Source organism: Psammomys obesus, unplaced genomic scaffold, assembly GCF_907164565.1.
Source record: "Psammomys obesus unplaced genomic scaffold, mPsaObe1.curated_primary_1811, whole genome shotgun sequence".
Lineage (NCBI taxonomy): Eukaryota > Metazoa > Chordata > Mammalia > Rodentia > Muridae > Psammomys > Psammomys obesus.
In genome coordinates this window covers 2117268-2136483 of record NW_026594311.1, presented here as the reverse complement: position 1 = coordinate 2136483, position 19216 = coordinate 2117268, and the positions used below count along the sequence as shown (strand labels likewise).

General features: G+C 48.2%; 2 protein-coding genes across 8 annotated transcripts in view; one reads left to right on the top strand and one right to left on the bottom strand.

The window, feature by feature from the left end:
• The first annotated feature begins 1235 nt into the window (after positions 1–1235).
• On the top strand, positions 1236–10344 carry Dmap1 (DNA methyltransferase 1 associated protein 1). Of its 3 annotated transcripts, none has more exons than XM_055618503.1 (12): positions 1236–1296; positions 1565–1674; positions 2154–2245; positions 2487–2682; positions 2748–2897; positions 8210–8368; positions 8460–8627; positions 8861–9046; positions 9195–9266; positions 9533–9605; positions 9707–10002; positions 10232–10344. In XM_055618503.1, exons 2-12 carry the CDS (start codon positions 1570–1572, stop codon positions 10289–10291), a joined length of 1557 nt encoding a protein of 518 aa, XP_055474478.1. In that variant the 5' UTR covers positions 1236–1296; positions 1565–1569; the 3' UTR covers positions 10292–10344. The 3 variants fall into 3 exon arrangements, with proteins under 3 accessions (XP_055474478.1, XP_055474479.1, XP_055474480.1); XM_055618504.1 differs by having other exon boundaries at positions 1236–1315; XM_055618505.1 differs by lacking the exon at positions 2748–2897.
• Positions 10345–10688: 344 nt separating this feature from the next.
• The window catches only part of Eri3 (ERI1 exoribonuclease family member 3), a 128969-nt gene continuing 120441 nt past the window's right edge, over positions 10689–19216 (bottom strand). For all 5 annotated transcript variants that reach the window (XM_055618508.1, XM_055618510.1, XM_055618506.1 and 2 more), the window contains one exon: positions 10689–11223. In XM_055618508.1, coding sequence (XP_055474483.1) covers positions 11141–11223 — 83 coding nt within the window. In that variant the 3' untranslated portion in view covers positions 10689–11140. The remainder of the gene's footprint in view (positions 11224–19216) is intronic.

Sequence of the window (19216 nt, the reverse complement as noted above, 5' to 3'; positions counted from 1 at the left end):
GTATGTGTATTAGGGTTATTATTGCATCATGACCAGAAAGCAAGTTGGGAAGGAAAGAGTTCGTTTGGCTTACACTACCACGTTGCTGTTTATCACCAAGGAAAGCCAGGACAGGAGCTCAAGCAGGGCAGCTTGAAACCTGGAGGCAGGAGCTGATGCCGAGGCCTTGGAGGGGTGCTGCTTACTGGATTGCTCCCCATGGCTTGCTCAGCCTGATTTCATGTAGAACCTAGGACACCAGCCCAGGAATGGAACCACCTACAGTGGGCTGGGTCCCTCTCCATTGATCACTAATTGAAAAAATGCCTTACAGCTGGATCTTATGGAGGCATTTCTCAATGAAGGTTCCCACCTTTCAGATAGCTCTAGTTTGTGTCAGGTTGACAGCAGTGTGTGTGTGTGTGTGTGTGTGTGTGTGTGTGTGTGTGCACGCGTGCGCGTCTGGGTGCTTGTGCCCACTCTGCATGCACGCGCTATACTGGCTAGAAAAGGAATAAAGATCCACAACTTGTTTTAGGAGGATCCTAAGTTAAATCAAGAAGCTAAAAGCCTAGTCTGGTAGCTCATGCCTGTAATCTCGTCACTGGAGAGGTAGGATGCTGCCATGAGTCAAGAGGCCACCATGGGCTACACAGTAAAACCCTAAGGCAGTGGGGAAAGAAGCAGGTCAGGGAGGGGGAAACAGATAGATGGAGAGAGACAAACAGAGACAGAGAGGCATATACAGAGAGAGACAGAGAGGCACTGACAGCTGGAGAAAGCTAATTTAGCTGCTCTCTGAAAGCTTAGTACAATGGCAATGCCTGGTATATAGAGGCACTTAATGAGCAGAGGCAATTACATTCATTAATCCAGTTAATTAAGAAAAAGCATAGTGTCCCAGACACTGTTAATACTTCACATGTGTTATTGGTATTTCAGTTAAGCAGGTACTGTTACAATTTTCATTTTGTAAACGAAGAAATAGTTTTGAAACAGGCTTTGAGAAATTAAGTGACTTTCCGATGTTACAGAGCTCTCTTTGGGCTTTCTTTTTATTGCCCGGGATACAACGGAGCGAGATAGAAGGCAAATGTCAGAAGCAAGCAGGGAACCACCCCGCAAGCAGACTCCACATGAGCGACTCAGCGTGTGCAGTAGCTTTCACACTAGGTTACCACCCGGCACCTTTTTGTCCGAGCACCACCCGGAAGTGTTTCTGACGGTCGCATTTTTACAACGCACAGCCGGAAGTTTCTGTCCGTGGGTTTGCAGAGAGATAAAAACTGAGGAGAGGGTTGCAGCTAGAGTACTCAGGTGTGGATCCTGGGGGCTGGTGAGTCAGGGAGGACGGTAAGGGACACAGCGCGGAGAGGCGGAGAACACAAACAGAATTCAAACTTTGTTTGGATCTTTCTCTTCGCGGCCCGACTCTTCCCCTGACCCAACTTGGAGCTGGAGTGGCAGGACCAGGGCCCCGCCCCCCGCCCCCCGCCCCTCCACCCCCCACCCCCCACCCCCCAAGGTAGCACGGTCACTCTGCGGGTACTGACTCTTGACCTCGGAGTGCTCTCTTATTTCTCAGGCGTGATGGCTACGGGCGCGGATGTACGGGACATTCTAGAGCTCGGGGGTCCAGAGGGAGAAGCCGCTTCTGGGACCATCAGCAAGAAGGATATTATCAACCCGGATAAGGTAGTAGGGGCATTTGAGGGCGTTGAAGTAAGGGTGAAGGTGTTGGCGAAGGAATGGGAAGGGGTGACACCAGAAGAGAGATAGTGGAAGTGGTATTTCTACCATCATAAAATGCGCGATAAAAGAGCCACAGTGGAACAAAAAGTATGCCATCCTTAATGTGATGAAGAAGATAGGACGCAGGGAGGTGGTGGGGACCAGGAGATGAGAGGATGAAGGCAGTGTGACCCTTGTAAGTTGTTGGGAAGAGAGACATTGTGGCAGTCTTGAGGTGAGAGAAGGATTTCTTCCTTGGCACTACTCAGTTGAGGTCAGAGTGGGGAGAGGAATGACTACTCAGACAGAGTAGAGGTACTCCTGTGAGTGGGTTACGGTGACTTTATTTCAGCATTAGTTTGTTCAGAGATTGTTCTGGGTAAAAAATATTCAGGTAAGGGTAGGTCCAGCTTGACGTTTCTTCCTTGTGGTTTTCTTGCCAGAAAAAGTCCAAGAAGTCCTCAGAGACACTGACCTTCAAGAGGCCTGAGGGCATGCACCGGGAAGTCTATGCTTTGCTTTACTCTGACAAAAAGCAAGTATTGGAATCCCAAGTCCCCTGTGTATCACCCTGCTGCTTGGCATATCCCTACTTCCCTGTCTTCTCCTCCACTTCTTTCCCCAGCTCTCATCCCCAACCAGGGCTTCTTCTGGAGGGCAGCTCAGTGTGTGCTCCAGGACGTGACTTTCTTACTCAGGGTGGACTGAGCTTCTTGGCCTCGTGGTTCTTCACACACCTGATTCTAATCTTTCACCTCCCTAACCTCCACTGCCAGGGATGCACCCCCATTACTGCCCAGTGACACTGGTCAGGGGTATCGAACAGTGAAGGCTAAATTGGGGTCCAAGAAGGTTCGGCCTTGGAAGTGGATGCCATTTACCAATCCAGCTCGAAAGGATGGCGCTATGTTTTTTCACTGGCGACGAGCAGCGGAGGAGGGCAAGGACTACCCTTTTGCCAGATTCAATAAGGTGAGCTGCTGACAGACACAGCCAAACCCATCTGAGCCTCTTATATGAATTTTCCAATCTCCTAGGGTTGGCTCCAGGCGTGCTCAGACCCAGCCATGGCTACCCACTCAGTTCTAAGTCAGGTTCTGTGGATCTCTTTTGCCTATTGGAGTCTGTCTTTCCCTGGATCTACTGTGGCCATTCAGATGTTGCTGATGCTGAGAGCTGTGTCCCAGGTGCTTCTCTCTTCTCCTCTGTACTTCTTTATTGTTCTCATTTAGCCCTGTAGCTTCAGTTACTCCTCAGAAACTAATGACCCCATCCCAGAAGCTCTGATTTACTAACATCCCTTTCTGAGTCTCCCATGGGTGGCTCACAGTGGTACCTTGGAACAGAACTTGTAATCGTTTCTCTATTCCTACTCAGTGAGAGGGACCAATGCACACAGTTGCCTGTTTTACAGGCTTGGGACTCATCTTTGACTTAGCCCTTTCTCTTAGCCATCAACAGCAGGACAAAGAAGAAGGGGAAGAAGATGGCACACATGTAAAGAAAGAAACTGAATTCAGATACATGCTGTAATATGTGATAGAACCAGCATTTGGATGAATAGGAAATGAGATAAATAGTGCATTTATAGGTATAGGAGAGGTCTACTTTTTATTATTTATTTTGTATGTGTACTTGCACATGCCAGCAGATCAGAGGACAACCTGTGAGAGTTTTCTCTCTCCTTTAACCACATGGCCCCCAGGGATCAAACTCAGGTTGCCTGGCCTTCTGAGTTACCTTGCCAGCTCCCAGGGTGGTCAGGGAGGGCCTCTCGTGTATTAGACCTTGTGATATGTCTAATCATTGAGATTGAGTTCTGCTAATTCTGTTCCTATTGCCAATCAAATCTCTGCCTGTGCTCTTCATCCTGTATGCTAGTGTCCTAAACCAAGATCTGTTATTTTTTTTTTTTTTTGGTCTAGGGTATGGGGCCTTATTGAAAGCAAGGCCTTTTCCTGTCTCATCCAGCCATTGAGAAGAAGGGCTAGAGAAGGCTAGGATTGGATAGCTCATGGCTAAGGCACTGTACAGTGTGGCTCAGAACAGTCTAGAATTAGAGCTTAAAACAACCAGGGGCGTAAATTCAGACTCTTCTTAGCCCGATGTTTCTTGTTGTGCCTGGATTAAGCCTCTTTTGGATGGTTTATAGGCTTTCTCAGCCAAGTTATGACCCCACTATCCCCAAACCAGAGTTTCCTTCATCCCACCATCATTCTTAGGACCCTCAGGTCCAATTGATGAGAAACTAGAGACACAGGATAGATAAACCTCAGTGAAGAGGAAGTGGGGGTAGGGGGAGGATTGGGCAAGACAAATATGTTAAGAACACCCAATTTGTATATAGTACTTACTGCTCCAGCATGTTGAGGCCTAAACATTGAGAACAAAATAAATCAAAGTGTCTATCCTTAAAAACAAAAACATCATGTTGTTGAGGGATAGAGGACTATGGGGACAATTGCAGTCCACTGGGAAAAAAGCTATTCAGAGGGCTGGAAGGTTATAGAAGTTTCCTTGATGATATTACTAGGTAGTGCAATGATTTTTTTCCCCCTTTGTGCACATGGAACATAGTGAAGAAAAATCTAAAGAGAATTTAAGAGCCCAGAGGCTCCAGCAGGTAGGCCTGTGGTCAAGTTTGATCCCTGAGACTCAAATGGTGGAAGGAGAGAACAGACTCTGAAATGTTGTCCTCTGACCTCCACATATATTCTAGATACCCTAAATAAAAATCTAACTTAAAGTATAATTTAAAAATTAAAAAGAATTTTAGAGGTTCTGTTTATCGGATGCTCTGGGGGTTCCCATGCTGATAAAGCCTAAAGCTCCGTCCTGTGGAGGGCGCTGTGGTGACCATGCCAGGTGGCCTGTGACAGCTAGGCTTAAGAATTTACGCTTTGCCCTCGCATCTTTGAGGATCCACCCACAGATTTTAAAGTAGAGTCATGCCAACATTGGATGAATTTTGGAAATGTCTGGGTGACTACAAGGTAAAGAATGAAATCAAGAGTTCAGTGGATTCGTGTTCTTTCCAGTTGCTTCTCTTGAGGAGTTTCACTCTCAGACTCTCCTGTTCTTGCTCAGGCCGTGAGTCCAGGAGTCGCTAATGGTGGCATCCTCCTTGGCCCTTCATGCCCAATTCCAGGATTTCCTATTCCTCCAGCCCCTAGGCCTGTACCTTCTCTGCTGCTTTAGTTTGGGCTTATGGCTTCTCATCTCCACCACTGCTGAAGTTAGCTGTTTAATTTCCTACTCTTCTTTCACCCCAGTGCCTTCTCTGCTGTCAGGTGGTCTTAGATAACAAGAAATGGGACCTTAAAAAATTAATTTATGTGTATGAGTGTTTTGTGTGTGTGTGTGTGTTTGTGCACCACTTGGATGCAGTGCCCTGGGAGGCCAAAGGAGAAAGTTGCATCTGAGCCGCCATGTGGGTGCTGGCGATGGAACCCAAGTCTAGAAATGGGATCTTCAGTCTCTTTAAAAGTAGCTGTATTGGATCTTGTCACACCTAGGTGAATTCTAAGCTCCCAGAAGGGCACACTCCCAGTGGCAGCTGGTTTGATTGCTGCATCGGACTCCCTTTAGTCTCTTCTCAGCTGTTTCCTAGCCTGCTTCCAGAAGCCAGGTCTACACATTAGGGTTTTTTCCTTGTATTGTACTTGTGTTGTCCCCCCTGTTCTCCCTCACTGTTTTCCTGTTATTTAACCTTAAGATTCAGCCTTTTATGGCGGTGCACACTTGTAATCCCATCACTTGGGAGGTGGAAGCAGGAGGATCAAGAGTTCAAGGCCATCCTCAGGTATATACTGTCAGGACCAGCCTGGGCTACAAAAGCAGAACAGCACAGGGCTAGAGAGTTGACTTGGTGATCAAGAGTGCTCACTGCTCTTCCAGAACTGGAGCTTGGTGCTCAGGAGCCAGCTCCTGAGGGGCAGCTCCCGGCCACCTCAGACTCCAGCTTCTGGACATCCAATGCCTTCTGGTCTCCACAGCCACATCCCCCCATCCCTTCCCAACAGACACATAAAAATAGCAAAACCAACAATTCAAAGACTAGGCTCAGTTTACCTTTGCTTTGACCAGCTCTGTGCCAGGCTGGTCTTGTTATACCCTCATATTTATCATCCAACTTCTCACACAGTGCCAGTTTTTCTCCAGTTGGATTGCTGCTTTCAGAGGTGACCCATGTTAGCACTGTGTCCCCAGCAGAGACTTAGCAGGCTTATAAGTATTTGTTTAATGAATTGATTGTCTTTTATTTTTCAATTTTTAAAAAATTTTATTGCATTGCTGTTTTTGTCTGTACGTATGTCTGTGTGAGGGTGTCAGATCTTGGAGTTACAGATAGTTGTGAGCTGCCATGTGGGGGCTGGGAATTGAACCTGGGTCCTCTGGAAGAGCAGTCAGTGCTCTTAACCACTGAGCCATCTCTCAAGCCCCTTGATTATCTTCTTGAATTGATTTGAAAACAAGATTGGCCTGAAGTTTGGGACATTTTAAAATGAAATGAAATTATCTGCTTGTGGGGTCATACATCTTTAATCCCAGCACTCAGGAGGCAGACAGCTCTCTGTGAGTTGGAGACTAGCCTGGTCAACAGAGTGAGTTCCAGTTCATCCAGGGCTATGTAGTGAGTCTCAGTCTCTCTCTCTCCCCCTCTCTTTCCTTCCCTCCTTTTCCCTTTCTCCCCTCTCCCACACAACACACAAAAATTACTAGGAGGAACATAGGAGAGGTCAAAAGGATGAAAATGTTCTGTTGGTAGATGGAATATAGAATTAAGAATAAAATTGAGGGCTTGCAAAATGGATCTGTGGTTAGGAGCATTGGCTGTTCTTCCAGAGGATCCAGGTTCAATTCCCAGCACCCACATGGCAGTTCACAACTGTCTGTAACTCCCTTTCCAGGGGATCTGGTGCCCTCATAAAAACATACATGCAGGCAAAACACTAATGTACATAAAATAAAAATAAAATTATTTTAAAAAAGAACAAAGTCAACTGACAGAGCTTGGTGTGTTCTAGTCATTTAGGCTAGAGATTGGGTCCTCAAGGGCTAGTGGCCACAGGAGGCCAGGCCACATGTTCTTTGATGTGCAGTGGCTCTTCACTGGTACCTACGGTGTGCTGAGCCCTAATGATGTGAAATGAACTGACTAAGCTTTGCTGTTGAGTTTGTGAGGTATCTAGAAGGCACTTTATCCAGAACAGTACCTTTCCAAGGAACTGGCGAAATATCTATTTGTAGCCCAGCAGAGACTGAGAAAGACACAGGATTTTAAGAGAACATGCACTCCTGTTTATATTACATTAATGGGCACGCAGCTTTGACATAGAAAAGTGCTTCTCTGTTTCTATTCTTACTGTGCGCCAGTTCTGACAAACTGTACCGGCCTGCCCAAAACTAGCACGGTGCAGACCTTGTTTGCAGATAGAGAATTGATTGGAAGAGAACTGAAGGCAGGCCTGAGTGGGAAGGTGGGTTTGTTTCTCTAATGTAGAAACAGTGATGGGGCTATGCTCATCTGAATGGGTTATAGTCATGGAGATAGATGGGGATTCTGCAGGGAAGAAGGAAAAAGTAGGAATTAGGAGATACTTCCCCGTGCCAGCTGTGGTGGTGCATGCCTGTAATCCCAGTAGTACTTGGGAGATGAGGCAGGAAGCCAAAGCCAGTCTGGCCCCCACAGAGTACTGGCCAGCCAAGGCCACTTACCAAGGCTGTGTCAACAACAAAACAGAAAAATAGACTATCACCAAATAACAACAAACCCAGGCTTCTCCTGCTGGCCTTGGTGACAGTGGTTGAAGTCTGGACTGGAGATGTTTGAAGAAGAGGGATGAATGCAGTATCAAGCATGTTAAGGTTGAAGGTGTGTGACCTCTGGTAGGAAATGTTCAAGAAGCAGCTGAAAAGAGCCTGCTGTGCTTTTAAATGCATGAGAATCTTCCTGTTCTAGCCTAGCACTGACTCCTTCCTGTGTCTCTGACCTATGACCCAGCTTGTGGTGATGCTGGTAACTCTAGAGAGACCTGGGTAAGAGGAGGAATGTGGGCCAGGAGAGGAAGGGGCATTGGCAGTAGGGTAGGCTTCCCTGAAGGTAGCCAACTTTGTAGTGCTCTGAGATCGGCAAGTCCCACTGTCACCACTGGGTGGCAGTAGTGCTTCAGACAAGAGATGCATAGCCTAGGGGCTCTGGGCCTTACTCTGATGGGTTTGTGACTCCAGAATTGACCCTTGGATGCCATACAAGTGCTTACGAGTCAGGCAGGGGCGTGTGGCCCATTTCCAAAGATGGTAAGTGAATCAGGCAGGCCGCTGACCCAGAGCCTTATAGGGAGGGGCCTCTGGCCAATTATACTGGGTCTTTCCTTCCTACAGGCTGCCCCTGCAAGGGTACAGGGGTTGCTAATAAACAGGAAGGGTTGTGGTCACATGGACGGCCTACTTGAACATATGACAAAGGAATGCAGTCCCCATATCTTTGTGCCAGTAGACAGTACAGGTGCCTGTGTACTCAGAGCAGGAGTACCAACTCTACCTTCATGATGATGCATGGACTAAAGCAGAGACTGACCACCTCTTTGACCTCAGCCGCCGCTTTGATCTACGCTTTGTAGTCATTCATGATCGGTATGACCACCAGCAGTTCAAGGTGAGCTGGTGTGCACTTTGTGAGTGTCCAGCCTTCCTGCCGTCCCTTCTACATGCTCCTTAGTGTTCATCCCATGTGTCTTGATCCTCAGAAGCGTTCTGTGGAAGACCTGAAAGAGAGGTACTACCACATCTGTGCCAAGCTTGCCAACGTGAGGGCTGTGCCAGGCACAGATCTCAAAATACCAGTATTTGATGCTGGTCATGAGAGACGGCGGAAGGAACAGCTGGAGCGGCTTTACAATCGGACCCCAGAGCAGGTCACACACCTCCTCTTCTCCATTCCTGAAACCTTCTGCCTCCCACCCTCCATGGCTCGGCTCACTCACCCCCAGGCCCCTTCACCTTCCGCCCCTTCCTGTGGTTCCCTTGTTCCTTTTCCTGGTAAGAAGTCTCCTTACTTCTGGTTCCCTCACAGATAACCTAGTATTCCTTCAGCTCCCTGCTTTGGCAGCAGCCCTTGTACATGCCAAAGCAGTTCTTGCTTTTGCAGGTGGCAGAGGAGGAGTACCTGTTACAGGAACTGCGTAAGATTGAGGCCCGGAAAAAAGAGCGGGAGAAGCGCAGCCAGGACCTGCAGAAGCTGATTACAGCAGCAGACACCACTGCTGAGCAGCGGCGCACAGAACGCAAGGCTCCCAAGAAGAAGCTGCCCCAGAAGAAGGAGGCTGAGAAGCCGGTGTGGAGGCTGACCCAGCAAGTTCAGGGTGGAGGGAACATCTGGCACGGGGTCCCCAGCTTCAGCGGGCCTTTTTAGAGTGCCCTGAGTGAGTCAGTGGGCCCCCTGGTCACTCCCTGTGACCGTTAAGACTGTAACTCTTCCTCAGGCTGTTCCCGAGACCGCAGGCATCAAGTTTCCAGACTTCAAGTCGGCAGGTGTCACACTACGGAGCCAGCGGGTGAGTTACCTCATTCCAAGTTTGGGTCCTTGGCTCCAAATGGCCTAATTCTACAGCTGCTAAATGTAGAGCAATGGGAAAGGGGCCTGTGGACAGAGGTGGCCTTGTCAGATCTCTTGGCACGGCCAAGCTGCGGTTGCCTTTACTCTTCTCCACTTCTCAGCCAGTTCCAGAGGTTACTATGTGCCTCTCGCTTCCTTTAACCCCCTCATCCTAAGTCTCATGCCACGGGCTGGAGGAGGGCTTAGCTGACTTGGTCATTGCAGATGAAGCTGCCTAGCTCTGTGGGTCAGAAGAAGATCAAGGCGCTGGAACAGATGTTGCTGGAACTTGGTGTGGGTGAGTGACGCCGAGCCCTATGGGATAGCTCCCCCTCCCAGGGGCTGTTTGGGGGCAGTTCATATTGCGGGCCTTGGGCACAGTCTGGCTTGTTCTTGCAGAGCTCAGCCCCACGCCCACGGAGGAGCTGGTGCACATGTTCAACGAGCTGCGGAGTGACCTGGTGTTACTGTACGAGCTCAAGCAGGCCTGTGCCAACTGTGAATACGAGCTGCAGATGCTGCGGCACCGGCATGAGGCCCTCGCCCGGGCAGGAGTGCTGGGGGCCCCTGTCACACCAGCACTGGGACCAGCCCCGGCCGCTGCTGAGCCAGCAGTGTCTGAATCTGGACTTGGTCTTGAGCCCACCAAGGACACCATCATTGATGTAGTGGGTGCACCCCTCACACCTAACTCGGTAAGAGCCTGGACAGGCCTGGGGGAGCATGCCCGGGCAGTACAAGAGAACACACATTTGTTTAGAGACCCCACTCCCTCCAGGGCCTTCAAGGAATGCTTGCCACCGTGAGGGGAGAGCCTGACGACAGCAGTGGGTTGACTATTGGGCCTCTTCTCTGAAAATGACAGACACTAAGCCTTGAGTCAGACCTCAGAGGCCACTAACTCAACACTTTCTATCTCTTCAGCGGAAACGACGGGAATCCGCCTCCAGCTCATCTTCTGTGAAGAAAGCCAAGAAACCATGAAGGGCCATCAGGGTTGGTGGTATGGTGTAAATAGAGCTGTTAAGTTGGACTGAGCCGATTCTGTTTCCTTCCCTCCTCATATCCTTGGCTGGGATGACACTGTGATAGATCCATCACTGTAGTGAGTCCCTAAAGGCTTGCCTGCAAGGCCCACATTCAGGCTGTTAACCACCTTTTTGTTGCCTAGACCTCGACCTGTGGCTTTATATTTAAGATGGCCTTATACACAGATGCCAGGTCCTTGTGCTCGACACCCAGTCTGTACATCTTTAGCGAAGGCATCAAAAGGTACTGCAGTGGCAGCTGCTCACATGCCGATGGCTTTGTGTGGAGATGAAGCCTGGAGCATCAGCAGAGCAACAGCCTTCCACACAAGGATGGCTCCACACACTAGGACCTTGATTCCCCGACTTTATTCAGTGGCACGTTCACAGCAGGGGTGGGGGTGGACACAAGGTAGGGCCTGATCTGTCCTGGAGCCCCAGGGGCACCACACACCATGCACTATGGATAGGAGGGGGCACAGGGGGGGCTTGGTGGCCCCAGCAGAAGCCTGTGTACCAGGGAGAAGGCAGTGAGTACCTGTGTTCCCCCTAGCCCAGGCCCATAATGGCAGGGGCTAATACTGGGCTGAGACTGGGGACTGGGAGTGGGGTTAGGGCACAAAGTGTCTGCTCCAGAGGGGCCAAGTGGCCAAGCCCTCACACAGGGCACAAGCCCGTAGGGCAGCTGGGGACACTCTGGGGCGCAGAGCTGTGCCACTCTCCCTTTTCCCTCTAGTGAGGGAGAGGAGGATTCTGGTTTGGGCCAAGCAGCTACCCTGTCCTGCCCCATCCTGTCCTCTGCCAATCAGAAGGGCTTTGATGTCTGCTTGAAGATGAAGCCTCGGTATGCCAGCGTCTTCATGATGTTGGCAATGTTCTTGCAGTCATCTAGAGAGAAGAGAAGACATTTAGAGAGGGGCCAGATTCAGGAGCCATAGGCCTGAGGAGGAGGACATCTTCAGCCTTGGTTTGGGCTTGGGTGATACTGGGCCTGCTGGAAGCCTGGACTCAGTGCTTCTCAGTCCCATAATTCATGCTGGAAATTGGCCGCTGTGTCCCATCCCAGCCCCAGCGGTGATGTATGGGCGCCGTCGCAGTAAGAAAAAGGCAGAGTAAATGTGTAATTTCTCCCTTGACGGCCCCTGGCCGCTGGGCGATCCTTCTTGTTGCCGTCGCGTGGGGACGGCCTGTCCGCCACACTCTGTCTTTCCGCCACCCGCCTTGATGTCTCCATTTCATTATTGTGCGGCCATTTATCACACCCACGGCCAGGGTGACTTTGTCGGCACTTGTGTATGTGTGTGTGGGGGTGGCCCAGGCCAAACTCAACTGGTGACAAGGTACCAGACTTGGCATGGGTGTCCCAGAACCCTGGGAAACACCTGTCCTGGATACCTGTCCCATGTAGCTTCAGATAGGCTGGGGAAGGCCCTGGCTTATGTGCTGTCAGCCCTTCCAGACCTATCCATTAGTCAACCTACATCCTGCCTCTGTCCTAGTAGGCTGGCAGCTGGTCACCTTCTGGGACCTTGTCTCTGCTCAAATACCAGGTTAAATAGGCTGTATGTGGCAGGCCCTATCAGTTTCTCTCATACTGGCCCATAAAAAGCTCCATGCTCTAAGCTACTGTGGTAGCTGGGAGGCTGCAGGGACGCTGCAGGGACTCTGGGCACTTGGCCAGGACTGGACTTGTTCCACCACTAGATGCAAGAAGGGCAGCAACTCAGAGCCTGTCCTACCATCGCAGCATTTTCTCTCTGCCTGTAGATCATGACCCCTTTGGGGCTGAATGACCCATTTTCAGGGGTCATATATCATATCCTGCATATCAGCTATTTACATTACAATTCATAACAGTAGCAAAATTACACTTATGAAGTAGCAGCTTGATAATTTTATGGCTGGGATTCACAAATTAAAAGAAAGGTCGCAGCATTAGGAAGGTTGAGAACCATTTAGGAAGCCTAGCACAGAAACTGCCCATCTACCTGGGTTTCTTGTCCAGCTTCCCAGGGCAGTCTCCAACTGTCTCCCACCTCCCTTCCTTGTCCCTGGGCCATAGCCTCGTTTCGTGGATGCTATGATGCAGAAGTACCATAATACACTGATGGCATAATCAAGTGAGGGGTAGTGGTGAGGTCAAGAGACCTTGGAATATTTTCCTTCCATTGAGCCTCCATGCTTGTCTATCGCCCAGGAAAGGGGACCTGTGTACCCTGCGAGCTAAGGAAAACAGTCTCATTAGCCAAGGGTCTAGGGCAGGCCGATCATATGAGATCCTGTCTTAGAAGTGTTCAATATGTATGTAACTATAGTGGACAGAGGTGTGGGGAGTTGATACTGTGTTTCTCCAGGGACTCTGCAAACCAAGAGGGCTGGTCTGCTCTGAGGCAGAATGGGGAGAAGACAGATTGGTGGGTAGTGGCGGCCATGGCAACTCCAGACATGACCCATCCCCGTGGTTTATGGGCCGGACACGCACCCCGCTCAGCTAAGGCCCTGTCATTTGTCTCCCTTAGTGAGTACGCCAGTGCTGTGGGGGTAGAGGGTAGAGGGAGGGGTATGGCAGGAGGAGCTAGGCAGTTGACAGGGGAATATGACAGGAAGAGAAAGGCCTGGGGAGTTGTGGGGCCAGATGCAGTGATGGCATTATTGAGAGGTGGGGGCGGGGGGCAGATGGACCTGGGACAGAGGGATAGTCTTCCCAAATAAAACAGCCCTGTCAGGGCACCTCAAATCCTTCCTGTCTCCAGCACTCTGGAGACCATGGCCGCTGTGCATATTAAGAATAAGTCCCCTCGTTATCTGCAATTACCCAGCGGCCACACACCTCATTTCTTCTAGCAGAAAAGAAAATTAGTTTTCTATTGACTTCATCTGGCTCCTCCCTTACTGCTGGACAAATCACTCAATCTGCCTCCCCTGGCCTAAGTCAATGTCCTAGCTAGACCCTAGGCCACCATTGAGCAAGTGCCAATTTACCTATACCAGGAGGTGCCGGCACACGTCTGTCTTGACCTCTCCCCATGCCATACACGGCACAACTTCACCCAAATCATGAGCTCTCGCTACTCCTGAAGGCTGTCCTCCCCAACCGGGGCCTTTCTCTCCAGCCCTACCGTAAATTCAAATCTTCACACAGTTCTCTCCAGATAAACAGAATCAAAACACTCCCAATACTGAATATTCTCTCCATGTTTTGTACTCTTCCTCCTGCATTCTCGACCTCAGAATTTGGCATCTTATGTAAATCACTGGAAACTTCCAAGGGGTCAACATCTCACACTGGTCAGATCTAACCAGGTGTGAAACCTCTGTAGATTTGGTTTCCTTATTCTCTGAACCTGGGGGTCACAACCATCAGAAAACACATATTTCTGATGGTCTTAGGAATTGAGACACTGCTCAGTTCAAAATTACAGCTAAGTAGCAAAAAAATAATAATAATAATAATAATTTTATGGTTGGGGGCCACTACAACATGACCTGTATTAAAGGGTTGCAGCATTAGGAAGGTTGAGACCCACTGCTGATCAAATGCTTCCATTCTCCAGCGGCCAGTCAGCTGTAAGTCCACAACCTGTAATTCTTAGATTAAAACAAATAGTCTGGTCTGTCCCTCAGATGCGCCCTCTTGTAGCCAACATGATCTTTTTTATACAAATCTTTAAAAAATTTTATTTTTATTTTATGTACATTAGTGTTTTGCCTGCATGTATGAGGTAGTCGAATCCCCTGGGACAGGAGTTTCAGACACATGTGATCTGCCATGTGGTTGCTGGGAACCCAGGTTCTCTGGAAGAGCAGCCAGTGCTCATAAACGCTGAGCCATCTCTTCAGCCCCTTTTATACAAATCTTATCATGTCCTTCCCTCTTTAAATTCCTTCAGTGGTTTTTCCTGCCTTCTATTTAAAGTCTGGGTGTTTTTTTTTTTTTTTTTTTTTTTTTTTTTTTTTTTTTAAGATAGAGTCCTGGGTGGCCTGGAACTCAGAGATCTGTGTGTTTTTTTTAACTCTGTGTGTGTGTGTGTAGGTCACAGGACAACTGTGGGAGTTGGTCCTCTCCTTCTGGGGTGGGGCCGTAGAGATCAGACTCGGGTCAGAAGGTAAGGTGGCAGACAGTTACACACACCGAGCCTTCTCATTCATCCTACACTGCGCCCCTTGTTGAACGGTTCTGGGGCTTAAACGTAAGGCAGCGTACATGCGAGGCAAACACTACCACTGTACTGTGATCTCAGCACCCCCATGCCCACCCCCAGACAGGGTCTCAAACTTACTATAGATGACAATAACCTTGGCCTTGAGCTCCTGGTCCTCCTGCTTCTACCTCTTGTGCTATGGTTACAGGTATGTGCCACCATGCCTAGCTCTCGGCCCGTTTTGTTTTTTGAGACAAGGTCTCATTAAGTCCCCAAGGGAGGTCTGAACTCACTGAGTAGCCTAGACAGTTCTTGGACCATAATCTTCCTGCTTCAACTTTCACTGTAGCTGGGACTGCAGGTCAGTGTGACCAGGCCTGGCAAATCTTTTAATATAACTCAGTCTTGGCAAAAACTGATCCCTGTTGCTCCTGGCCTTACCCCTGTAACTTGCCCAGATTTCTGCAGTACTATCTCAAGGAGCATTTACTGTTTTCTGAAAATGTCAAAGCATGCTCTGGAGTCATACAAGCCCATTACAGTTTGAACTTGTGAAAATGCTGTACCACGTAAGTATCTGGCAAGTGCTTTGTTCCTCCAGGCCCCAGTTTCCCCCACAGGGCTGAGAATAGCCACAGCATCACAGTGAACAAGGTGCCACCACTTGCATCTTTGCATAGCTGTTCTTTGTGTGGCCAGATGAGCCACTGCTGAGAAAGTGTGTGCTCTGTTGCGCATGGCTTAGATGACAGACTGGCTGGTACACATGATAAAACGAATTGCCTTTACTACATAGACTCACTTCTGAACCTGTACAGCAGATCCTGAGGTCTTATTTGTGGTGATTGGTTTACTATCATGGAAACCCAAAGGGATAAAGAAATTTGCTCCAGGTCACCTTACAAGCTGGCAGTTAGACTGTAAGGCTAGGGCTCTTTCCCTAATTTGGAGACTTTGTTGTTCCTTTAATTACATTTATTACTTGTGTATAGCTATGTATTCAGAGGACAACTTGTGGGGGTCATTTCTCTCCTTCCACCATGTGGGTTTCTGGGAGCAGGGAAAGGTAAGACAGATTTGAAGCTCTAAGACCATCTGGGTTAGTCGGCAGCTTTACCTCTTTAGCATCCTTTGCAGAGCTCATCAGGCCAGCTCAAGTGTGCTATGACACGGGATGGTAAGGTGCTGTATTGTGTCCATAACGGTGGCCTCTTAACCTTCAAGGTCTAGCAGGCCAGCCACATCAGCTTGAGCGCGAGAGCTTTTTTTTTTTCTCCTTCTGGACATTAACATTCTTGATATTAGAAATATTCTTATATTGACAAGACTAGGATGGAAGGGTGACAGCTACACAAGCTGTCCCTCAGAAGGGAGGGCAGAGCAAGCAAGGAAGGCTAAGTCTGTTGGGTATCTCCATAATCAGAGCTTCTTGGCAAAGCTGCTGCTGCTGGGATGGTGGCTGAGATCCCTCAGGACACAAAAAGGAGCCCTCCTGAGGTGGCATTGCATGCTTGTTAGTTATACTAGTCTAGGAACTGAAGAACAGAGGACAGGAAGTGGGTCCTATTACAGGTACTTGGAACCAGCCAGGAAGACCTTCATGAGGAAAGGGTCCAAGAAACCCTTGGAAAATAAGCCAAGGATTTTCATTCATGTACTCATTTCATTCAGCGAGTGCCAACATGTTCTGTATGCTGGGTGTATACAGGCTCTGAGGATACCCAAGACTAGCTCCCCATACTTGCAGAGCTTAAGGACAGCCCCATTATAGGTGCAGTGCTATGAAAAAAGGAGGCATGGAGAAACTACCTGCTTCTTTCTGAAGCTTAGGAATAGATTCCTGGAAGAACAAAGCTATGCAAAGGTTGGAGGGACCTGGCCCAGAAAGTTAGGATTAAGGTGAAGAGGTAATACAGACACATAACTGGAAGTGATCTGTGGGGTGTCAACACTAATTCCACCAAGTGAGTCGGGGATGGTGGACTGATGGTGACAAGATATGAGTGGGTGGTTAAGTCAGCAGTGACTGACTTAGAGGAAACCCAAGGAACCCAAATGGCAATTTAAGGAATTCAAGGATTTGATTCAGGTAGTACTGTGGAGACACTAGTACATTTAAGCCGCAGAATGACAAGACCAGATCTGAGTTTCAAAATTGTCATCCTTAAATGTAAGGTCAGGGCTAAAGGCAGAATCATTAGTGAGCAGCTTAAACTACGGCTCATACCTGAAAGTCTGACCCACAACCAGGCTTGTGGTGGGGTGATATTGACAGTGTGAAGACAAGACTGGAGGCAAGAGTTTTTAAGAAATAAAATTTTAGCTGGGTAGTGGTGTCACGTGCCTTTAACCCCAGGGCTTTTGAGGCTAGCCTGGTTTACAGTTTTAAGTTCTAGGGTAGCCAGTGCTACACAGAGACCCTGCCTTGGAAACAACAAAACGTGAAAATAATAAAATTTTGGGCCACTGAGGTGACTCAGTGGGTAACAGCACTTTCTGTGCAAGCCTGACTACCTGAGTTTGATCCCTGGAACCCAGGGAAGGAGAAAAGTGACTTCCAAAAGTTGTCCTCTCACTTCTACCTTTGTGGGTACAAATGTGTACATACACAGAATAAAATATTCCTTGAAAAGAGATAAGCTTTCATGAGAAGACTGGGAGAGAAATTACTGTAGGATTTTAGTGCCATTCACTGACGTAATTCCAGAGAAGTTGGAATTTGGGGAGCAGTGATGAATATTTAGCTTTAGATGAATTAAGTAGGATTCTTATAAGTCACCTAAAATTATAAGGCATTTTACTAGGATTTCAAAGCTTAGTTGTCTGGTTTGAGAAGCACTTATCTATCCCATTGTTTAAAAAAAAAAAAAAAAGAGCTAAGGAGCACTAGAGAGGCAGAGGGGAGGCCCTCGGGCTTGCTGGCCAGCCAGTCTAGCTGAATTGGGAAAGTTTGGGGTTCAATGAGACTATCTCAAACAGTAAGGTGGAGAGTGATTGGAAGACACCCAATATCAAGCTTACACGTGTACCTCTCCCATAGAAGCCCCCCAAAAACTTATCTCATATTTTCAGCTATATTTTATTATTCTCACTAATTATTATGTTAGTTTCTTAAGATTTTTATTTTATGGATATGGGTGTCTTTGCCTTCACGTGTGTATCACATGCATGCAGTGCCTGTGTAGGCCAGAGGAGGATGTTGGACCTCCTGGAGCTGAAGTTCTGGGTGCCGGGAACTAAGCCTGGGTTTCCTGGAGAACAGCTGGGGCTTTAAATAGCTGAGCCATCTCTACAGCCTATTATTTGGATTTTTGAGACAGGGTCTCACTATGTAGACCAGGCAGGCTGGCCTTGTACTCATAGGTCTGCCTGCCTCTACCTTCTGAGTGCTGGGATTAGAGGTATGCACCACCACTCCTGCTTTAGCTTTCTTTTTAGCTTTTTAATCTGTCTGGAATTACATTTTGTGAAATCGCTCTAAAATGCAGAACCCACTGACCTATCAACAGGGACTAAATGTCCTCTCTTTCTGTGCTCTTCTGAAATAACAACTCTATCTGCAATACTGTTGGAACCAGTAAAAGGAACAAACAAAATGACCACCAAAGGGGACATAGTGATTCCAGGACAGCCAGAGCTACATAGGGAGACCCTGTCTTGGAGGAAAAAAAAAAATGCCAAAAGGGTAAATCAACTTGGGGAATCAGGGGTGTCATTACTAGCGGACATTATTAACGAGGCTAAGTAGTGTGGTCAAAGGAGCATGCAGACAGATGTTAAGGCCCACCACTGTAGCCTCAGACTCCTGTCTTCACCCTAACTGGCAGTCTTTAAGGACTGGGAAAGGATGGTGCCTGAGCCCATGGAGCAGAGGACAGCAAAGCTCAGATGCAGGGATGAGTAGGGGAAAGAAACTGCAAGGAGCAGGCCCTGTGCATGAGAAAGAGACCACAAGAACTCTGAGCACTGATAGTTTAGAACCTCACTGACCTTGGGCCTCCATCAACCCAGATATCCAGCAGCAACAGTGCCCTTAAAGTGCTGTGAGTGCCCTAGGCCACTCTGAAAGCACTGCCAGACTAAATGCTGTCCCAGCCCAACACATACACTGAAAAGTACTTGCTATTGTAAGTTCAAATTTGACTCTTCCTCCGTATTTTGAGACAGGGTCTCTCTCTGTAGTCCCAGGCGACCCGGAACTCACTTTGCAGTCCAGGCTGGCCTCGAACTCATAGAGATCCTCCTCCCTTCCTCTCCTGCCTTACTCCACCTTTGCCAGGAGTAAAGGCATGTGTCACCATGCCTGGCTGTTCTACATTTCTATTCATTAAGTTTGGCAACTTTATGATGGGGGCCAGCATAGCATTCAACATTGTAAGATAGCTCAAAGGGGGCTAAACCAGTGAATTTAGAATTTAAACAGCAGAGAACCCTATCTATTCTCAGATTCAGAGTTTGGTCCAGGAACTTAAGGAGGAAGTTCCTGAACTTTAACTTTTCTGTGCTTTTTTTTTTTTCTCTCTATAATGGAAAGAATAATTATGGCAACTACTTCTCTTAAAGGATTATTTTAAAAATGAAATGAATTATCTGTGAAATATTTAAAAGTGTCTACATTAGTTATTAGTTATTCTAAAATTAATATCCTGATACTCATTCTCTATCCCTTGGGTCAGTCTTAGCCCACACAGTCTCCTGGGCCCCGCCCCACCCCCATTCATGGCCACCTTGGCCTGCGT